This window comes from Tupaia chinensis, unplaced genomic scaffold (assembly GCF_000334495.1).
Source record: "Tupaia chinensis unplaced genomic scaffold, TupChi_1.0 Scaffold000088_1, whole genome shotgun sequence".
Taxonomy (NCBI): domain Eukaryota; kingdom Metazoa; phylum Chordata; class Mammalia; order Scandentia; family Tupaiidae; genus Tupaia; species Tupaia belangeri.
In genome coordinates this window covers 5,044,919-5,066,231 of record NW_006159550.1, presented here as the reverse complement: position 1 = coordinate 5,066,231, position 21,313 = coordinate 5,044,919, and the positions used below count along the sequence as shown (strand labels likewise).

General features: G+C 42.1%; 1 pseudogene and 1 gene segment (V, D, J or C); one reads left to right on the top strand and one right to left on the bottom strand.

Annotated features, from left to right (window-relative positions):
• Window positions 1–21,313, bottom strand: part of LOC102483721 (T-cell receptor gamma chain C region C10.5-like) — a 148,133-nt gene that overhangs the window by 17,330 nt on the left and 109,490 nt on the right. Inside the window, 3 exon segments of the C gene segment in view lie at window positions 16,698–16,742; window positions 17,112–17,150; window positions 20,193–20,522. Coding sequence covers window positions 16,698–16,742; window positions 17,112–17,150; window positions 20,193–20,522 — 414 coding nt within the window.
• LOC102497330 (glutaredoxin-like protein C5orf63 homolog pseudogene) lies at window positions 19,144–19,739 on the top strand (annotated as a pseudogene).

Sequence of the window (21,313 nt, the reverse complement as noted above, 5' to 3'; positions counted from 1 at the left end):
ATGTAGTCCCCCTAGGGGCTTTATTTTCTTCCTTTGTTACTCCAGATAACTCTCCACTACACTCTGCCTCAAGTCTGACCCCCACAGGCTGCAGTGATGGTCTTTCACATCCTCTAGGTGTTTGGAGATTGGCCAGTGGAGGCATTAGCAAGAGGCTGGGAAGTGGGAGTGGAGTGAGTTCAGGTTCCCGCCCTGACAGGGGCCTGGGCTCAGGTGCATCTCCCCATGGTGGTCAATGCATTGACCCATCTACCCTATGCTCAGTGGTTTATGTCAAGAATCCAAAAAGTAGAGAGGAAGTTCACGCCTTGTACCTCAACTGACAAATTAGAAAAAAATTTTCCTTCTCCTAGACTGGGTCCATAGTATGTGAAATCCCAATGCCCACGGAATGATTTCATCAGGTACATAGTCACAATTGCTATGAACTTCAATTTCTACTGGTCAAAATTATTAACTAGATATCAGTGAGTGAAGATGTCCTTTACTTTAACCCATAGAAGTTGTCTTCTGGGACACAGAATTGAGTGGAGAAATACAGTCAATCAAAAAATGGGAACACAAGACATTCAGCAGAATTCCAGTCAATCTTAAAATGGGAACACAAGACATTCAGCAGAATTCATACCTTATGCCCCTCAGTCTAAACTCTTTTCCCCTGATTGAGTGAGAAATCTGAGTCCCCAAAGAAGTGGTACACAAAGAATAGGCTGAAATCCCATGTTGTTCTCGTCCTCCAGATGGGAATTACATGTGGATGATTTTCCAACAACTCTCTGTGAAATGGAGCAGACACGTCCTCAGGCAGTGCACATGCAGTCAACTACACTGAGGGAAAATCTTTTCCTGATCAGGGCAACCCGTGCTCCAATCTGTTCAACCTACCACGTCTGCATCTGGACAAATAAATCAGGAAAGAAGCCAAGGACATTACAGCGCAGGATTACAAAGATTGAGCATCTTTACCGTCATCTATACTACTTAGTTATCTGTACTGGGCGGGAGAAAAGAGGCATATGAGCATAATAACCATCCAAAAATGAATGCTGTCTTTAATTTGGCTGACTGGATCAATAGAAGTCAGCATTGCAAACAAGATTTTGTTTTGTGTGGAAAGCAAAATGTGTTAGAGGAATGGGGGAAAAAGTGGTCACTACAGAGCCAGTTACAGGCCTTTATAGCTATAGAATTTCATGTTATCTCTACATATGCAGTAATACACAGATGTATTTTCAATATTAGAAGCAAGTTGTATTCTTTTTTATTATTATTTTTAACTCTGCCCAGTTCTTCTAGAAGATTATTCTTTCTTGGTGGATCCTTTTTAAAAGTATTTTAAAAAATAGAATTAAAAAGTGATAAATATCAGTTTAGACAATTTAGAAACTACAGAAATTGCATGGAAAAAACACCCATGATCCCAGTACCAGAAGTGACCACTCCAAAGTCTGTACCCTCTGCTCTACCCCCGGCTGCCTTTTCTGATCCACTAAAAGACTGAAAGTGAAGAGACACAAGATAATATAAACAACATGGATTTCCAGGAAGGGGTAGCAATTAATTATCAACCCACTTCTATGGACTGACTTGCAGATTTTACTGTCTGGACTGCTGTATCCCTTTTCATTGATAACTCCTCTTCATATATTGGGGCTCAGCTCAGGCAATGTCTCCCCTAGGAAGACTCCCACATCCAGGAGTCAGTGATCAACCTCTTTCCAATTGTTTCTAGTAGTGCTACCTAGTGCCCCTCTATCTCATAGCCCTTCCTGTCCCGTCCTGGCCTGTTTACTCAGAGTTCCTTCAGTGGGGTGAAGGAACACCATTGTGTTTTCAGATGTTGACTGAATGGATGAAAGGGCAAAGGAACACATGGGTGACTAAACATTTAAGAAATTATTTTCCTTCTTTTGTCAATAAAACATCATCATTTAAAATATAATTTTTAAAAAAGTTACCAAATTGGACAATAGGTGGCATGGAGGTTATGATGGCTGAATTCTACATGACTGACTGCATGGTTCAAGACCTGGACTCAGGGATTTGAAATCATGCAGGGCTCATGTGTGCACAGAAAAGCCAAAGAGAATGGAGGAGAATGGATGTGGCATGGCCATTTCTTCCTGAGGGGTGATTCTTCATCAAACACATGAACCCTATGGCAAAAGAAAAAAAAATTAAATATATCACATAAATGTCAAAAAATAAATTTAGAATGTCCATTGTACCGAAACTCAATGAGATGCAAGAGAAAACAGACAACTAATTCCAGGAGATGAGAAACTCCTTTCATGACTTGAAGGAGGAACATAAAGAGATAGACACCCTGAAAAAGAATAAAACACAACTTCTGGAGACAGAGAATGTAACTGAGGAAATCAAAATCTCCATTGAAATGATCAAGAACAGATTAGACTACACAGAAGAAAGAATCCCTGATTTGGAACACAAAACCTCCAGTTTATTCAACAACTGAAAAGGATAAAATATAGTCTTTAAAAATCAGGACCACATATGAGAAATCCTAGATACTTTTAAATAGCAAACTCTTTGCTTAATAGGTATTCTAGAAAGTGGTGAGATGGATAAAGGCATAGAAAATTTCTTTTGTAATATGTTAGCTGAAAAAAAATATCCAAATTTAGAGAGGCATATGAAATCCAAATCCAGGAAATACAAAGGACCTCAAATAGATAACAAGAAGATCCTCTCCAAAGTATATCATAGACAAATTGGCAAAAATCAAAGACAATGACAATATTCTAAAAATGTCCCTAACAGCTAGGTATAGTGGTGTATCCTGTTATTCCAGCACCTTGGAGGCTGAGCCAGGAGGTGATTCCATAGTGAGACCCTTTCTTAAATGGCACAAGGGACGAGCAGATGGAGTGATGGTTATGTTGCTTGAATCCCATGTAGTCAATTGTGGTTTGAGTCCCAGACTTAGCATCTAAAAACTCATGTGCATGTGTCTCCAAAATTCCAAGAGAAGAATGGAGGAGAATGGATTATGGCATGGTCATCCCCCCAGGGGGTGATTTCTCACTTTCTATCTCTCCAGTGAATGCATGTACCTTATAACAAAAATCCCTCTAAATAAAATAATGATAATAATAAACAAATGGCACAGTGGGCCAGCTAGAGGCATGAAGTTAAGGAACTGGATCTCGCATGGTCAGCTTCACAGTTCAAGTTCCAGAACTAGCAGCCTGAATATCATACCGGTGCAGGTGTGTTCATGCCAAAGACCAAAGAGGAAAATAGGAGACTAGTTCACAGCGTGGCCATCCCCCATTGGGAGTGCTTTCTCACTTTCTCTCACTATTCTCTGGAACTCTCAATCTCTTTCTTACAAGTATACACAGCAATAGCAAGAACTAAAAACAGGAGGGTAAATGGCATAGCTTTAGAGGCACCACATGAATGGAGTTTGCAGGACTGGAGTTGCTCTGCATGAGTTGGTCAGTGAGGGGTCCATGAATGTGATGGTCTATCACAATCTGAAAACCAGCATGAGGTCTTCATGAAGTTCAAAGGTTTATTCCATCATTCCCCATACTCCTAAAGAATGAATAATTATCAGTCTTAACCATAATAACTGAATACATATTGAGTAAAGTATTCAATATGAGTACCACCCTTACCAAAATACAAAATACTCTCCTAAGGTCTCCCATAATGTAATAAACACTGGTGACCTTCTCTGTCATAGAACTCGAGTTGATGGTGCTTCATCAACCCCTAACAGAGCTCAAAGAGAACTATGCTGTCAGTCAGGCTACTTGACTAATGCCTCAAGAGGCAGCCCCCCCCCCTTTTTTTTTTGATAGTTTGATAGTTTTGCTATAGGGTGCCTGTGCTTTCCAGGCAGAAAGACAGAAACAGAGAGACAGAAAACTAGAAATCACTCCTGGGAGGATGGCCACACCACAATCTCTTCTCCTCCATTCTCCTCTCAGAATCTAGGACACACACACAAATGTGCCCAGTGTGAGTTTTAAGTCACCAGGTCTGGGACTGGAATGGCAGCTGACTACACGAGAGTCCAGCGACATAACCATTATGCCATCGGCTGGTCCTGCCAGCTCCAATTAATAAAAGTCCTGGAGTTGGTAGGGAGCAGGATCCTGCTGTTAACAGGGGAATGGGATGGCGATTGTGGGCTAGGTACTGAGCTCCAGGCATCTGTTTGTTCAGCTTACAGTGAGGTCAGGGGCAGGAAGTGAGATGGGGCTGGTCTACCTTGTGTACAGGAAAATGTGCCACAAGAACATTTTCAGTGCAGTAGAAGGCAGGCCTGAATCACTGTGCTGGTCCAGATGGCACAGGAATACACACCAGAGTCACTTTCTTCCAGACTTTGAAGTTCAAGTACATAGCTATCCTCTGCAATTTTATAAGCCTGATATTTTCCTTGAATGTTTCCCGAATTCACCTTAACCTTGTCACTAGAGTATACATTTTGGTAAAGAAGGTGTCGAGGGGCCTTCCCCTCCTGGAATTGGTACCAGTGGAGGTAGCTTGCATATATTTGGAGTAAGTCACAATTGATTACAACGGATGACCCAGTCTTCCTTGTGACTGCCATTCTCTCTTTCAGGTTAGAAGATATCTGACAGACTACAGAGGAAAAGACAACAAAAAATATTAAGGAATTCCTTAGAACGTTTTTCTATTGGAAAAAACTAAAACTCATTAAGTGTTTTTCTATGCAAATACTTACCAGAAGACAGGAAAATTACCAGTTGTACTAGAACCCAGTGCATCCTCCCTTCTCCAGCCTTAGAAGGAGGGGACCAGATGATAAAGGAGTAGAATATCCTCTCAAAACTCAAGTCCACCTCAAAAAGAAGGCTGTGGGTTGGAGCTGGTCTTCCAGACTGGGCCACAGCAGAGAGAAGTCACTGAAGATCTACCTGAAAGGAACACACAGCTATTTACCCAGCAGGGGTGGGCACTGGGGCCTGGAGAAGCCCCTCCTGCTCTGTGCACCCATTGCTGGAGCGCCCTCCTGTGGCAACTGAGAGCAGGCTCCCTCTAGAGCCCAGAACTGAAGCAGATTGAGCCAAATATGGTGGGAAGAACCAGGGATATGATAAAGCTGCCTGTTCCTGGGAGAGGGAGCAGTCTGACATCAGGCTCCCTCCCTGCAATTCAGTTTTAGTGTGTCAAGACCTCCATGGTCTTGTCCTAGAGGAAACTTCTGCATCCTCGTCCTGAACCACCGTCCTTTGCACCTGTCAGTAGATACCACCAGCAGATCTCAGAAGCTTTGAACCTGGGTAGTTACAAGAAAGTAGAATCAGGTCTGTTGGTCACACTTGATTCCTCTCAAGGTAAATGGACCTGTGTGTTTTTGTGTGTATGTACACAAATCAGTTTGTTAGAAGATTTCTGTTCATCATCAAATAAAGAAGTACTGCTTTGAAAGATTTAAGCAAAAGAACAGGCCAAACCATGGATGTGCATGCTAGTTGACTCAGCAACTTGGCATGCTGAGGTTACATGAGAGGCCTGGGTTCGATTCCTGGGCCACCCTAAAAATCTGGGCATAGTCCCAACTACTAGGAAGGCTGAGCCAAGAAGATGGTGACAGACTGAGATCCTGTTTAAAAAAAGTGAGGAGAGGAAAACAAACAAGGAGTCACAGAATGCAATATTTTGCACATATCTTAAATGAAAAGTGTACTCGCCATTTATCTAAATTTCACATTCACCTGAGCATTCTATTTATTTGACAACCGCATACTTAAAGTGAAGTCTTCTTCTGAAGAAATAAAAACTGTTAAAACATCTAATAGAAGTAATTATTGCCACCTATAGGGTAAGGGGAAAAAGAGGGGGGAGAAATCTACAATGGAATCTAAAATTTCTAAATGCATCTTCTAAAATTTTTTATTTATTCATTCATTTATTTTAATTTGATGAGAGACAGAGGGGAAAGAGAGAGAGAGAGAAAGTAAGAAAGCAAGCCACCAGGTCCAGGACTTGAACTGTGATCGGCCATGTAGGAGTGTCTAGCACCTTAACCACCATGCTACCTGCTGGACCCTAAATGTATCTTGTTTTACTTTTTATTTTTGAGAGGTTTTGACTGTAGGGCACTTGCACTCACCAGAAAGGCAGAGAGAGACAGAAAGTGAGAAATCACCCCCCAAAGGGGATGACCATGCCACAATCCCTTCTCCTCCCTTCTCCTCTCAGGATCTTGGGCACACATGCACAAGCGCCCGGCATGAATTTAAACCACCAGGTCCGGGACTCAAATTGTGGTCAACTACATGGGAGTCCAACAACATAGCCATTATGCTAACTGCTGGTCCCATTTTACCATTTATTTTTTACCTTAGACCCATGTAAATCCGCACAAAAGAAATATAAATTAAAATTTTCTGAAAATCCTTAAAAATGTAAATATAGAAATTTAAGAAAATAAGTTTATATATTCAAGGTCACATAGACAAATTGAGAGTCATAATTTCAAATGATTTTTAAAATACTTTTTCATTGTGTGCTCTTATGCCAAATAAAGGAAAGATTGAGAAAGGGAAATGGGGAGAGAATTTAAAAAAAGAAAGAAGGAAATGAAGAAAAGAGGATGGTGGAGGGAGGAAGAGAGTGACCTAGCTTGGTATTGCTAATTGTGATATAATTTCTTATATTTGCAGTTTTATTTACTTATGTTTAAAAAACAAGAGTTCACCATTAGACAAAAATGTGAATTTAAAAAGTTTAATAGAAATGTCATGATTTAGGAGGGCCAGAGGATGGTGCTGCGTAAAGGGAAGGCTTTCAGAGGCTGCCCACAGGAGAAGGTGCGAGTTTGAGGCAAAGGCCTTCCTGAGTACACTGGGGGGTGGGGGCTGTGCTCCTGATCCATACTGGCTGAGGCTGTGGACAGACTGCAGAGTCAAAACTCCCTTGGGTGCTGTTTCTCTGTCTCTCTCATTTATGGAATAAATAAATGAAAAAAAGGGAGAGGGAAGGGAACCTGGGCACTGAAAGTCAGCGTGACCATCACCCCAGACGGAGCAGTCAGACCTCCCTGTCCACGTCTCTGTGAAGGGAAGCCTTCCAGCCATCACACACTGCTCTATTTATTGTCACTACAGTAATCTGAGCTGGGTGGCACTCCTGAGGGGAGGTGGGGACATACTCTCTTGTGAAGATCTAGCCGTGCTTTCTCCTGCACATTTGCCCAGGCAGGCACACTCGTCAGAACACATGTGCAAAACGTGTTATGACAAACATGTTGTCATAAATTACATAGAGACACAAAGTTCAAGAGAATGAAAGAGTGGGGCCAACAGTGGCCGGGGTAGTTAAGGTGCTGGACTCCTGCATGGCCCTCCGCTGTTTGAGTCCCAACTAGGAGGCTTAAAAATCAAAACGGGCTCATGTGTGTGCAAACCCAAAAAGCTGAGATGGGAATGGAGGAGAAGGGAATGTGGCATGGTCATCCCCCCGTGGGGGTGAGTTCTCAGTGTCCCTCTCACTGATTCTCTCTTTCTCTCTTGGGCAAAAAGAGACTAAAAATAAAATTTAAAAAAAAGAGTACACAAGATATTTTATGAGGACATAATAATATTAACAATACATTATTGTTAATTTTAATAATATGTAATAATTATTACCCTTCTTCTATTCTCAGACGTTTTCATTTTTTTTGTGATTTTTACAAAAACACACAACAATTAAGTTCTAGATTTCCCAGGAATAAATCCTAAGGAAAGAATTTCAGAGGAGCCACCAGCAGATGGTAAAATGGAGATGTCACAAGGGGATTCTGAATGAATTTAAATAGCCATCAGATATTTTGCTTTATTTTATCACAAAGCCAAATTTTTTTCTTTAGTGACAGCTCTGAAATTTTCAAAATACTCTTTTGAACTCATTCATGACTATGAGCCCATTTTTATCAATTTTCCTTCATGTTTAACTGACTTGAATTAAATAAATTAAATTGTGAGTTATATTTCAAATGTAACATTCACCTTAATACTTTATAGCAAGGTAGCATGCCTATAGTTTTCTTTCATCATTCATTGTGTCATTCAAGAAAAACAAAATTGCTTGTGATGTTGATAATGCTGGTTTGGGTGGAAACTGGCTTTTTGTGCAGACCCGGTCACCTCCATCTGGCTTGTTCTAAGAGTGGGCCAGATCTCAGGAATGCTCCTTTGAGATGCACTGGGAGGTCAGAGTTCAGCCAGGAAGAGCTTCTCCCAGTGGAGAAGCGGTGAGGAATACCTCCAGCATCTGACCTTGGGACTGAAGCTCAGGCTCTCTGTGATGTGTCTCAGGATGGAGCTGCACTTGCACCAAGGCCACAGCTGATGCCTGGGCTGGTTATCGGGGCAATTCAACCTCAGAATGAGCCCTTACCCAGCATGAGAATCAAACCTGTAGAATGGAGGCTGTCTTGAAGAGAAGCCATGGCAGGCCAAGAAGTTGACCATGGAGTTTTACCTCCTCCAGGACTAGACAGTAAGCCTGAGCACCTGCTCGGTCCTGTATGGGGAGGGGCATCGGCCCTCTATGCGCAGTGCTGAGCTGCCTCTTCTGGCTGACCCCTCACTCTTACTTATCCGATGTTGGTATCTTTGAGTCAGTCAGGCTCTGTGACTCAGAAGTCATTGTCCCTGTAGAAGGACTTTATGCAGTTCAGTGTCTGGCATTCAGTGACAAAGGGGATCTCAGGGCATCTGCATCTCTGGGCTCCTGTGGGGAAAGAAGGATATTCCTGTTGTCCACAGGCACCTGTGCTCATAGGTGCATGGTATTGTGGCCTCTGTCTACCCTGAGAAAATAAAACCAGATGCTACCAGCCGGTGTTCATCCAATACTTCAGAAGAGCACAAACATGGGATGTTAGGGATTCTCTTCAATACTCTTAGACTGATATCCTTCTCTGTCTTTCCTTCAGAACAATGTCATGGGAGTGGACTGTGACAGGGTCTCAACACCCCTGGGTGTCAGATCCCCATCTCGCATAGTGGCTAATGAGCTGAGCTTGGCAAGCACAAGGAGCCCAGCCTCCCCACAGCATGAAGGGGGAGTTACAAGCATCTCCTGTGTGTGAAGATGGATGTTGACTTTCCCTTAGCTGTGCTGTGGTCTTCTGAAAGCAAGCCAAGTTGGCTGTGGTGTAACTGTCCTCATTCTCTCCTGCAGCACCCAGCCACCCCTTGCACACCCCAACCAGTAGCGGCCAGTTTACTGTGTTTCCACAAATCAACCACAATTAACTGAGCACACAAACACATACGCCTGATTAAATATAACACCATCAGCCACACCAGCGCCCCCCACCCACTCTGCCTTCAGCACCACCACCACCGCTGTTCCCCTCTGTGCTGCTGAGGTTCAGGCAGCCTAGCAGAGGTGGGGAAGGAAGTTGCTAAGAAGTTTGAAACCACAGGAGATGTTGCCTAGTACCCTGGCCAAGGAAATCAACTCCAAAAAGTTAATGATTCTAAAATGTCCTCTCTGCTTTTATGAGAAATAGTTCCAAACTGAGAGTGTTTGAACTTAAGAGTTCTGATTAATCCCTATGAATCAAGGAATGGATAGATTTAAGTTAAAGTTAATCTGTCTCTGGCTGATCTTTAGAAGCTGTTTCACAGAAACTGATGCTAATTGTACAAACAAAAAAATAAAGTTCCTATTAAATGAAACATTGTTGTCATTCTAATATATAAAAATTTTTACTTTAAAGTATTCATTAGAGATCATAGAAAATTATTCGATTGCTTATCAATTTTCATCTACCTACTACCCATTTAACATTTTGCTTTAATCTATTCTAGTGGAAATACACAGCAAGGGAGCCATTTATATTAGAGGTAGAACTAAAAGCAGTTGAATGACATGAAGAAATGTTACACCCAGGAAATGAATATGCCTTAGCATGTACGAAGTTGTTGAACTTCACTCCCAGTAAGGGAAAAGCAAGTTAGAACCACGAGGCCTGCTGTGGTGTAGCGCCTGCTCTGCGGTGCTGGGCTCCTGTGGAAGGCTAGGGCTCGTGTCGTGGTTGCTCTGTGCGTGCTGGTTGTGCGTGCCCGTGATCCCAGCTGGGAGAGCTGGGGTGTGGAACACGGTGTGAGACTCCATTAATGGTGCTTGTTTCTCTCTCTCTTTCTCATAAAACAAATGAATGAATGAATAAATAAATAAAAACTTATAAAACCAAAATAAAACATGATATTCTATTTTTCACCCGTCAGGTTAACAAAGCCCCGTGGCCTGGAAGCACACTTTCAGCACTCTCGTGTGTTGGCAGAAATGGAAAACAGCTCTCTCTGTGAAGGGCGAGGTCCTAATTCCTATCAAAATCACCAGCGCGCATGTTCAAAATGATGTAACATTTCTACATAATAAGAGATTGGAAATCCATTTCAAAGAACGGGTGAAGTACTCTGTGTTCACCATTACTGCATCAGGAAGCTGCTTACCTGTCCCTGTCTAACGACACAAAACGAGTCTAGGACCTGTGGGTTACCACGAGCACAGAATAGCGCACAGTTGGCCTCCCGTATTTGTGTTTCTTGGATCCACAGTTGAAACCAACCATGGGTGAAATATATTTAGGAAAAAATTAAAAAATAATAATACAATAAAATAACACAAATAAAATATAAAATGGTGTAGCAGCGAGTATTTTCACTGTAATAGATGGCACACATAATCTGGGATGCTCTAAGTCCGTGGGAGAAGGCGCTGTGGTTCTATGGAAATACGACAATTTCACTGGAGAACTGTGGGTCCTAGAACCAGCCCTGCCAACTCCAAGAGAGCGCAGTACATGATGTGCTATGGAGCGTAAGGAGCGAAAGCTGAATATATGTATGTGCATATATGTTACATGTGTCTATATCTGTACGTTCATATTTGCATAACTAGAAACTAGAAGGATGCATGAGAAACGCGCATGACCTGTAAGACAGGGGAGAGGTAAAGACGGTGGGGAAGCAAGATGGCTTGATGCACTGTTGGAGTGTTTCAGTTTTTGAACCATGTGAGTGGATTAGCTAACAAGATTAATAGGGTTTTAATATGCATATAGTTTACATATATTCTGTTTAATTTTCCATTTTATCTAATCTATAGTTTGGAGATGAACACTGCTCTGTCATGTGAAATACTTTATAATTATTAGATGTACTTTATTTTATTATGCTCTTATTATATTCTTATCAGACATTTAGATTACAATTTGGGATGCTATAAGATATGGTGAATGAATATCTTTGCAAAAAAATCTTTTATTTCCTTAGGAAATTGATCATCAATTGGTCAGAGAACTTTGCAGGTGAAGGGTATCCACACACGTTTAATGTCTATTCATAAATGCTCTGGCTATTGAGGCCCCTCGAGGCTCGCCATCTGAGACAGCCTCGCTGGAGTGGGGAGCCATTTCAGTCCTTGCTGGATCTCAGCCCTGCTTGCTCATTAGAATTACCAAAGGAATGTTTAAAGTCCTGAAGCCTGGCCAGTGACGAAGTCCACAAGTGTGTAGGTTATATGTGACCCGCCCCTCAGGGACACTTAAAGGCTGTAACAGGAGACCCACTGGTAGAAGGGACAGAGCAGCAAGTCTTACCCAGACAGACAGGGCATCGTGTGGACTTAGACTCAGTGTTAACACTGAACGTGGCTTTTGTCCTCTCAGAACCTCCGCTTTCTCATCAGCTTGCACCGTGGGGCAGCTGAGAGCAGTGGAGAAACAGGACGCAAACTGCCCAGCAGAATTCCTGGTGCCACTTAGTGGGAGCTGTGGACTGTGACTCAATCAAATGAGAATGTTGCATTTCTAGCCTTTTTTGTTGAATTGTACCGTTTTTGTGCAATAACTTTGATTCTCTCATTATGCTGAAATTCTACTTGGTAGTTATATAAGATTTTGGTTAACATATTGGATTGCCTGGTGCAATATGGAATCTTAGCAAGTCCCTGCTCCATCCCAGCTAAGCGTTCTCAAAGAAGTAAAATAGAGATCACATTAGTGTATGTGTGTGTGCACGTCTGTGCATCTGTGTGCATGTGGTCTCAACTATTTCTACATACCAATACTCTTGAGGACCTGCGTGCACCAAATATTACCGGCTCACCTAGTCCACACACAAACCAGGAGACAAATGTTCTGACTTAATTATAAATGAGGACATTCTGGCTCGCAGCGCTGCAACTCGCCTGAGATCTCACAGATACTAAACACCAGACCCCGGATTCAACGCCAGCCTCCCTGGGACCAGACTCCATGTGCTTAACTCCTCCATCACTCTTCTTTCCAGGAGACATTGTGAGGGCCAGGAACCATGGTGGTTACAAAACACTAGCACAGACCGAGCACACGTAGTACAGGGCACATAGGACAGTGTCAGGGCTCCAGTGAGTTCTCCAAACCTAACGAATCGGACCTTTGAAAGAGAAGCAGCGTGGGCTATTTAATGTGGTTGCAGCTCCTCATGGAGATAGGGCTGCAAGAAAAGTGTCACAACCACTACCTCAGAGAAGAATGAAGAATGTGGGGTGGGGCCATTATTACAGCAGCACTCAATGTCGTAGCCTGGGTGTCGGCTGTTCCTTTCCTTAGGCTCTCCATTAATTTCATCAAAATAAAATACACATGAACAAAAGTAGGCTTCCAATTATTTTTTATTTTGTCTATTATAAAAGAACGAAGATGGGAAGGTAAGTAGCATAGAGCAGCTTCAGAGAGGCCCCGAGGGAGGTGACTAGCAGCAGTGCTCAGTCTGCACTGGGGCTGTGACCACGTGGCTGGGCCGACACAGCTGATGGAGGGGACGCAGAGAGTGGTGTCAGGCTGCCGTGGGCTGCTCTTTGTTATTGTTACAGAGTGAGATCTCTTCAGTTTGCCCCCTGGTTAGGAAAACTATTATTCAATAACTGCATGAGAGAATAATAGAATACAAGAAAGCCGAAATAGAGCAAACCAACAGAAAAGCCCAGCTAAATCTTTAGTAGATACTTTTAAGAACAGTAAACTATGAAGAGACCATCCCTTCATGCCTCCATCTAGAATGAACTGTTCCCAGTGCCACAGACAGCTGCTCTTCTGAACACACAGAGGGTGATGACGGCAGAGTAGGCCGCACTCTTGAGGAGCAGGAGGAGGTAGGGGTAGTACGCGGAGGTGCTGGTGAGCTGCAGCTGTAGTACGGGTGGGTGCTGTTGAGCTGCAGCTGCAGTGCCTCCCGGAAAAGTCGCCTGCTTAGCAGTGCCTGCTCTGTAGATGGCACAGGACAAATATTAATGTGGAGAGGCTCCTCAACAGTGATTCCTGATGAGGTGCTTTGAAGTGACACCCCATCAACACCAAGACTCCAAAGTAAACACCCAGCATTACTACCACCAACACCAACAGAAAGACGACTCAGAACTCGGCTTCATGCCAACGTGATCAACAACTTTTAATTAATTCACTTGGAACACACTAAATATTCAAAAGAAGGGTGCATTTTTAATAAATGAATTTAATGGGCAAAAAAGTGTCTGTGATAATGTGTTATCAGACCATGTGTCTTAATAAAGTAATACATGATACATGATACTTTTTTTTTTTTTGGAGAGGTTTTTGCTATAGGGCACATGCGCTCGCCAGACAGACAGAGAGAGACAGAGAGATAGAAAGCAAGAAATCACCCCCCAGGGGGGATGGCCACGCCGCAATCCCTTCTCCTCCATTCTCCTCTCGGGATCTTGGGCACGCACGCACACGCGCCTGGCGTGAGTTTAAGCCACCGGGTCCGGGACTCGAACCGCGGTCGACTACGTGGGAGTCCATCGACATAGCCATTACGCTAACTGTTGGTCCCCATGATACTTTTTATTAACCAAGCACTAAGCACTATTTGGAGAGTTTTATATATTAAATTTAGTATTATTTAATTCACAATAATCCATTATTATTTTAATCCTAGTTTGACAAATAATCTGAAGACAGCCAGAAGTAATCGTCCTCATTTTACGGATTACTAAGTGCCAAGCCCTAGTTTTAACCCAGGAGTATAACTTTAAAGAGTACAATCTTAGCCACCCTGTAATTCTGCATCTCTGAGTGCAATAAGCACCCCAGTCTCCAAAAACTGGAGCATAAATATAAAGTTGAATGGCTGATGTAGGAGTATCTGAGCCTCGACACATGTTGCACACTATGAAAACTTTGCTGATGTTCAGAGTGAGATAGGGGCAGGTTTTCGTCAATTTTCATTCAAAGAGAGCATAGTAGAAATGGAAGAATGTCATCCAAATTTTCTGAGCTGTTTAGAGGTTAAGGTCCACTCACCTGCCTTCCCAAAATGTATCTAATAGTGGAAATGATATCATCAATAATTGTTTTTAATATTCTTTGAAGTTTTGCAAGAAATAAAGGATGTCATTGCTTAAACAGGCACATGTGTGAGCATGCCCAAAATCCCAAGAGGAGAATGGAGGGGAAGGGACTGCATCCTGGCCATCCCGCCTTGGGGGCAATTTCACACTTTCTGTCACTCTGTCTCTCTCTGTCTCTCCAGAGAACACACATGCCCTATAGCACAAATCTCTCTCAAGAAAATAAAAATTAAAAAAATAATGGAAGACAATACCCAGAAGGACCACTCAATGAGTCACAAGGCTTAATCTCTTTCTGTAGAAATGTCTGTCTTCCTAGAGACAGATCTCCAGAATCACTAGCCCTTGGTGTGGGATGGCATCTCAGGTGATGTGTGCTAACCCCCTACCCTTGGTCAGGCAAGGATCACTGACCTCCGTGCCTGGTGCAGACACTGCTCTCCAACTGTCCATTCCATATCCAAAAGAGAGGCAAGGGCCGCAGGCTGGAGCCAAGGTTTCCAGTCAAGGTCTTTGTACATATTTAGACAGACAGGACCAGAAACCGATACTTATTCTGTGTCTGTGAGATGAGATACCCTGTGCTAGACTTTTCATGTCTGTGCCCTTAACTCCTCCATTACTGTTAGTTTGGTGTAATTATTCTCAATTGGCAGATGTCCAAAGTATTTCTCACAAAATTGTAAACCATTTACCAATAGTTATGCACTATTCATTTAAAGAGCTGGGGTGGTGGTTCTCAAGCTTGTGCACTCACCCATCCTCCTTCCTATATCTATCCATCTGGGTCTTGACTTTGGTATTTCCTAATCTATGACTCTATCTTAGAAGAGCAATAGAGAACTTAGTGAGGGCATGAATTCATTCTATGGCCTGTTCTGAAATTCCAGATCTAGCTTTGTGACACGTGGAAGAGACCCAGCTAACTTAGCTCATTGTCCTCATCTATAAAATGGGGAAAAACACGAGTTCACTTCATTGGTGTACTATGAGGCTTAAAAAACAAAACAGCAACAAAAATGCATGCAGAACACAGTCCAAGGCTTTCTGTTGATAAATACTCTGTAAGTGTCATGTTCTTCTTATTAGCTACTAGTAAGAACTGAAAGACAAAATATTCTGGAACGGACCTGGTATCATGCTTCCTCCATCACAGGAAACAATAGACACACAACTGAAAGAAATTGTTTGTGCGGGACCAGCAGTTAGCGTAATGGCTATGTTGCAGGACTTCCATGTAGTCGACCACGGTTTGCGCCCCGGACCCGGCTTAAACTCATGCCGGGCATGTGTGCATGCATGCCCAAGATCCCAAGAGGAGAACGGAGGAGAAGGGATTGTGGTGTGGCCATCCCCTCTTGGGGGTGATTTCTCGCTTTCTGTCTTTCTGTCTCTGTCTTTCTGTCTCTCTCTGTCTTTCTGGCTAGCACACATGCCCTATAGCAAAAACCTCTCCAAAAAAAGAAAAAAGAAAAAGAAAGAAATTGTTTGTGAAACAGTTGAGTATATACTGTACCCTCTAATTTATAGTCATTTCTTACCAAGTCAACAGTTCATTGTGTTGATATGGCTCTTAGAAAACGATGGATAAATTTAAAATATGACTCAGTGCATTCTGCAACATCTAACCATTCTGACTTTCTACCTCAAACCTGGGAAATTCAAAAGTTGAGTTTTTGAAATCCGAGCCCTATAACCTAGTGATTAATTAGTCTCACATGGCCATCTGTGGCTTGAATCCCAACCCTGATGGCTTGAAGAGCATGCCAGGTGCCTACACGTGCATGCCCCAAATTTTGCCAGGATCGAGAAATGGAGAACAAGGGCTGTAGCATTGCCATGCCTCATTGGGGGCTAGTTTTCACTCTCTTTCTCTGTCTCTCTGTCTCTCTGCCCCTACAGTAAGCACACATGAACTGTGGGGAAAAAAATTAAAAACCTAACTATATGAGGATGTTAAGTTGATGAGGAGGAGAAAAAATGCTGTGGCATGGAGTGTGCATTCCTCAGACACAAAAGAAGAGAGACAGGGAGCAGAGACACAGAGGGAGAAAGCACCCCTCAACGGGATGTGGTGATGCCACAGTCCCTTCTCTTCCATTTGTCCAACCCATTGGGATTTGAGACATACAAGTACACTCGGCATGACTTCAAACCACTAGGGTCAGGAGCAAACCACGGTCAACCATGTGGGATCACGTTCCTTTAACCACTAGGCTAGAAGGTCATCCCAATCATTTGTTATTTTTATGTTAAGCAAGGAAAACTTAAAATTAAGTTGATCAAGAAGAAATAAACATGCTGTACCATGACCTAAAGACAGACATACACCAGCTTACCTGTTTCATTTTTCATATAAGCTTTTGTAGAATAGATAGTAGAAGCTACAAGAAATGAAAACAATTACTAGTCAATTTGATGGCATGGCTAAGTGTAGATATATGTATATATACGTATTTGTGCAACTTTTGTGTGTATATCTACTGGGTCATTGGGAAAGTCTTGAGATATTTTTCTATGTTTTTCTATGAAAAATGAGTGACTTTCCCAATAACCCAATATATCTATATAAACATAAAATCTGACAAATACAGAGAGAGGTAGTGAAATTATTAAAAATCCAAGAGCCACAGGTCCAGGAATAATTGTTCTACTTTAAGTCAAAGAAGTTCAAGGTTAAATCGAGCAGGAGAAAACAAATATATCGATAGCATGACATAAAGGCAAATATACACAAAAATGACCACTCTCACCTGTTACAGGGGCTTCTGTTGGATCAGTAGCCATAACAGCTGAAAGAAACGAACATACGTGCTAGTTGGTTATCTGTTCATCACATCATTTTACAGCGTGTGTCTTTGTGTTTGTGTATAATCCACCAATAATGACAGGCATGAAAGGCAGCCATTAAAAACATGAGCCCCCAAATTCAGAAATAATTGGTCTGATTACATGTAATTCAGTAGATCTCATTTTTGTATTTTACGTCTGCATATGAATATATTGCAGTTCATGAAGGATACATTTTTTTTCTTTATAACATAGGGACTTCCAAGACTATCTTCCAAACCAGACCCCAGAACCCCTGTTTTCCTGAGACATCCACAGCTATGAGAACAGTGATGCCAACACAGGGGGTCGAGCAATACCCTGGCACGGAGAAACGGACAGAGCGGTTGCTGTGTAGGCTTTCACACACACTGCAGACATTGAGTATGGTGCACGAGGTGCCACAGTGAATTCATAACATCCTAAATCCATGAAGGAATCTGACAGGTGTGAAGGAGATGGGATTCAGGAAGTCTCTCATCTAAGTAAAGGAAGCAGCCATAATTACCCAAATTGCCCGTCTCCCCAGGGTCCCCTCCTTGCACCTGATTTCCCCAGGGCGTGTGTTTGTGACACAATGGCAACAATGTGGACAAAGCTAACACCGCGGAGTGACCAGTACTGCGCCAGAATCCACAGACATGCTTCTCACACGTTACTGTATGACGGATGCCCAGTGTTATACATGAGGAGACAAGGTTTGGAAATATAAGTAAGTTGCCAAGAATCATCCCAGAAATGCACAGGCAGTTTTCAAAGGATAGTTGTGTAATTGTAGGGACTGAAAGACACAGGGCGCGTGGAAAGTACTTCGTGAAAGTAATCTGCAGACATGACAGAAAATAATCTACAGAGACAGAGCGTGTTTTTTATCAATACAAACACTAACAGAGCAGTTGATACTAGATATCTCAATTATTCTTAGCTAATTGACGTATTTTTTAATAGGGACTCAGCATTTCTGTGTAATTCTTTCTTGAAATCAAAAGACATACCATGCCACTTTTATGGTTCACTGAATATATTACTATAAAACCTGGGGAAAATTGCAACTATTTTAAAAACATAATTGTTGGAGGAAGGAAAAGAATCACAATGGTTAATTCTAGGAACTAGAAATGGAAAATTTGTGATACTAATATGCCTGATGAAGCCACTATGCAGTACATTCCGGATGGGAAATCACATTTTGTATGCTGTGACGATGCTTAGGAAAAGAACGCAAATTAAGTTGAAAAAAAAAGTTTCAGAAAAAATAATGCCTATTCGATGACTGCAGTATGATATATAGTCCCAGCTAGGTGCTACTTTATAGGACGTTCATTCTACTCATTGAGGCTTATGCTTAAAGTTGGACTTGTGTTCATAAAAATGTATATATCAGTTGTGCTTGCTATGAAAATATTTAGATTAATTAAGATCTTTAGTGACTCAATAAAATGTGCGGAGAAAACAGTATAGAAGGCAAACAAAGATACCAGAGACAGTGTGGGAGGAGAGTGGGAGATGGCAGAGGGTAAGAGACAGGAAATCAAGGATGGGGGGAAAAAAAGCAAAACATACAGGAAACAAGAAATGGAAAATTATTTGTTGATGATAGCATGTATGTTGATGTGCTTGATTGAGCCAATATACAGTGTACTCTGGATGGAAAATCTCATTTTGTACGTTGTAATAATGTACAGTGAATGAATGTAAATAAATAAATTTAAATTAAAAGAAAGAATCACAATGGTTGTTTTGGATTATCTTTTCCCTACTAGATAAATTCTTAGCCATATGAATTTGGGTATAGTATTCAATTTCTTTTAATCAAGATCTTGTTATGGTATGTGCTTAGAAATTGGTTTGAAATATAGGTTTAGGGGTTAATTTCCAGAAGGAACATGTTAGTATAATCATATATTTAAAAAAATTTAAAACTGACTTGTAGAGCAACGATGTTGGCCATGTGAGGCTCAGCACACATGACCTATGGCAAAAATCTTTTTAAAAAAATACATGTGAAGCTCTCCACCAATGTTTGAGCTGTACACAATGAGGTTCATTACAAGTCTGTACATCAGAAGCCGAAAGCCACCTTGAAGTTCCTGAGTGCAGTTGTAGTCTTGTTTGCAATCATGTCAAAGGGGAGAAATCATCTGGATGGGAATTACAATGCTCTGGTTTCAAGGAAATAGCATGTAACTTGCCAAAGCCTCCTTTGGAGTCTTCTTGAGAAATCTCTCTGCCTCTAAAACAGTCCTGCCTGTGCTGACCTTACTCACAAGGATCCATGTCCCCTTTGTCATGGCACCAAGGACGTACTCAAGCCTTATAAGCACAGGTTTATTTTACAGGAGGTGGGCACCACACTTCCAGAAAACTCTGCTTGGTATGAAAAATACAAATTTGACATTCCCCTCTTTCATTTAAGTGGGCAGTTTCTGATGCTACATCGAGTAAACCCCTCCAAACTTGAAAAACAACTCCTGAAACATGAGCTGCAAAGTCCTGGAGATTAACTGCTGCCCTCCTGACCCTCTCTGTCTATAGGGCAACTTCCTGAGGAAACAGACATGGCCTCATACTCCTTTTGTCACTTTCACAGAGTCCTAAGGATGTTCTGAACTCAGTGGTGCCAAATATATGTTGACACTCCTCATCTGACTGATGAAAGGACCAGTTTGGGAACTGTTCACCTACGGGCATTTCATAAAGTAAGAAGAGTGTATTGGCAGAGAGGCGTGATGGAAGGAGGGAGAGGTCCATTTGTCATATTTAGTTTTCGCATTTGTATGAATGTGGAAGCCCTTCACATTCACTGGACAGTGCCATTGACAGGAAGGAAGCTCCACATTCACACTGCTGCCCTGGAGGGCTTAACTTTTTAATAAAAGAATAAATGCTATTCCACTCAGTTGATTTAAAAAGTCTAGCTTGTAAATGTCTGAAGTTTTGCCGTCTGCTTCTCATTCACTAAAAGATAATGAAATATAAGCATGTTAATAACGGCATCCACTTACCTTCTTTTATGGCAGGAAAGAGAATCTCTTGATCGACACCTCCTTTATTGTTCTCGTGTTTGACGATGCACTGGTGTTCTTTATCCAGGGAATTTCCGCTCACAGTCAGCCAGCTCAATTTCATGTACGTGCCAGCAGTCTTCATGGTTTCTCCCTGCTGGGATTCCAGAATCCTATTGCCATTCTTTTCTTTCCAATGTACATAAATCACATCGGGGAAAAATTTCTCAAGAAGACAAACATAGGTTCCAGCCTTGTGGAGGGTTGTTTCAGCAACTGAAGGAAGAAACGTCGTGGGCTTGGGGGAGAGGTCTGCATTCAAGTTTATGTCTGTAGGAAAATGGAATAGGGATTAACAAGAATAGAGAATCGCAGACATTGGGTGCTTTTGAAACGAGTGTATGGTGATGGGAGGGAAAGCTGCCATGAGTGAGTGCCTGCCAGGGTTTTGGTGCACAGCACGTCGCAAAACACTCATTATTGTCATTATTTCGCAGATGTGAAAAGAGATTCAAAGTTTAAGGAACTTACCAGAAGTCACAGCTAAGAAGTGGCAGTCATTAAAAGATAAATGAAATATATTTATAATTGCATATACTTAAAATCTGGGCTAAAACCTGGCCTTTATTCATTCTCCACATGCTAAGATGGAATATGACTTAGAATTGCCGGGGGGATGGCCACGCCGCAATCCCTTCTCCTTCATTCTCCTCTCGGGATCTTGGGCACGTACACACACATGCCTGGTGTGAGTTTAAGCCACTGGATGTGGGACTCGAAACCAGAGTTGACTACATGGGAGTTCAGTGACATAGCCATTATGCTAACTGCTGGTCCCTATGAGTAGATTGATTTATATTTAGTCTAGTTGCCATTCTAATCATTATGAAAATAATTATGAGGACAAAATGATCTCTTAAGTAAATTTAGAAAATAATGTTCAATTTGGGAACCAGCAGTTAGTGTAACGGCTATGTCGCTGGACTCCCATGTAATCGACCACGGTTCGCGTCCCGGACCCGGTGGCTTAAACTCACGCCAGGTGCATGTGTGTGCGTGCCAAGATCCCAAGAGGAGAATGGAGGAGAAGGGATTGCGGCGTGGCCATCCCCCCTGGGGGA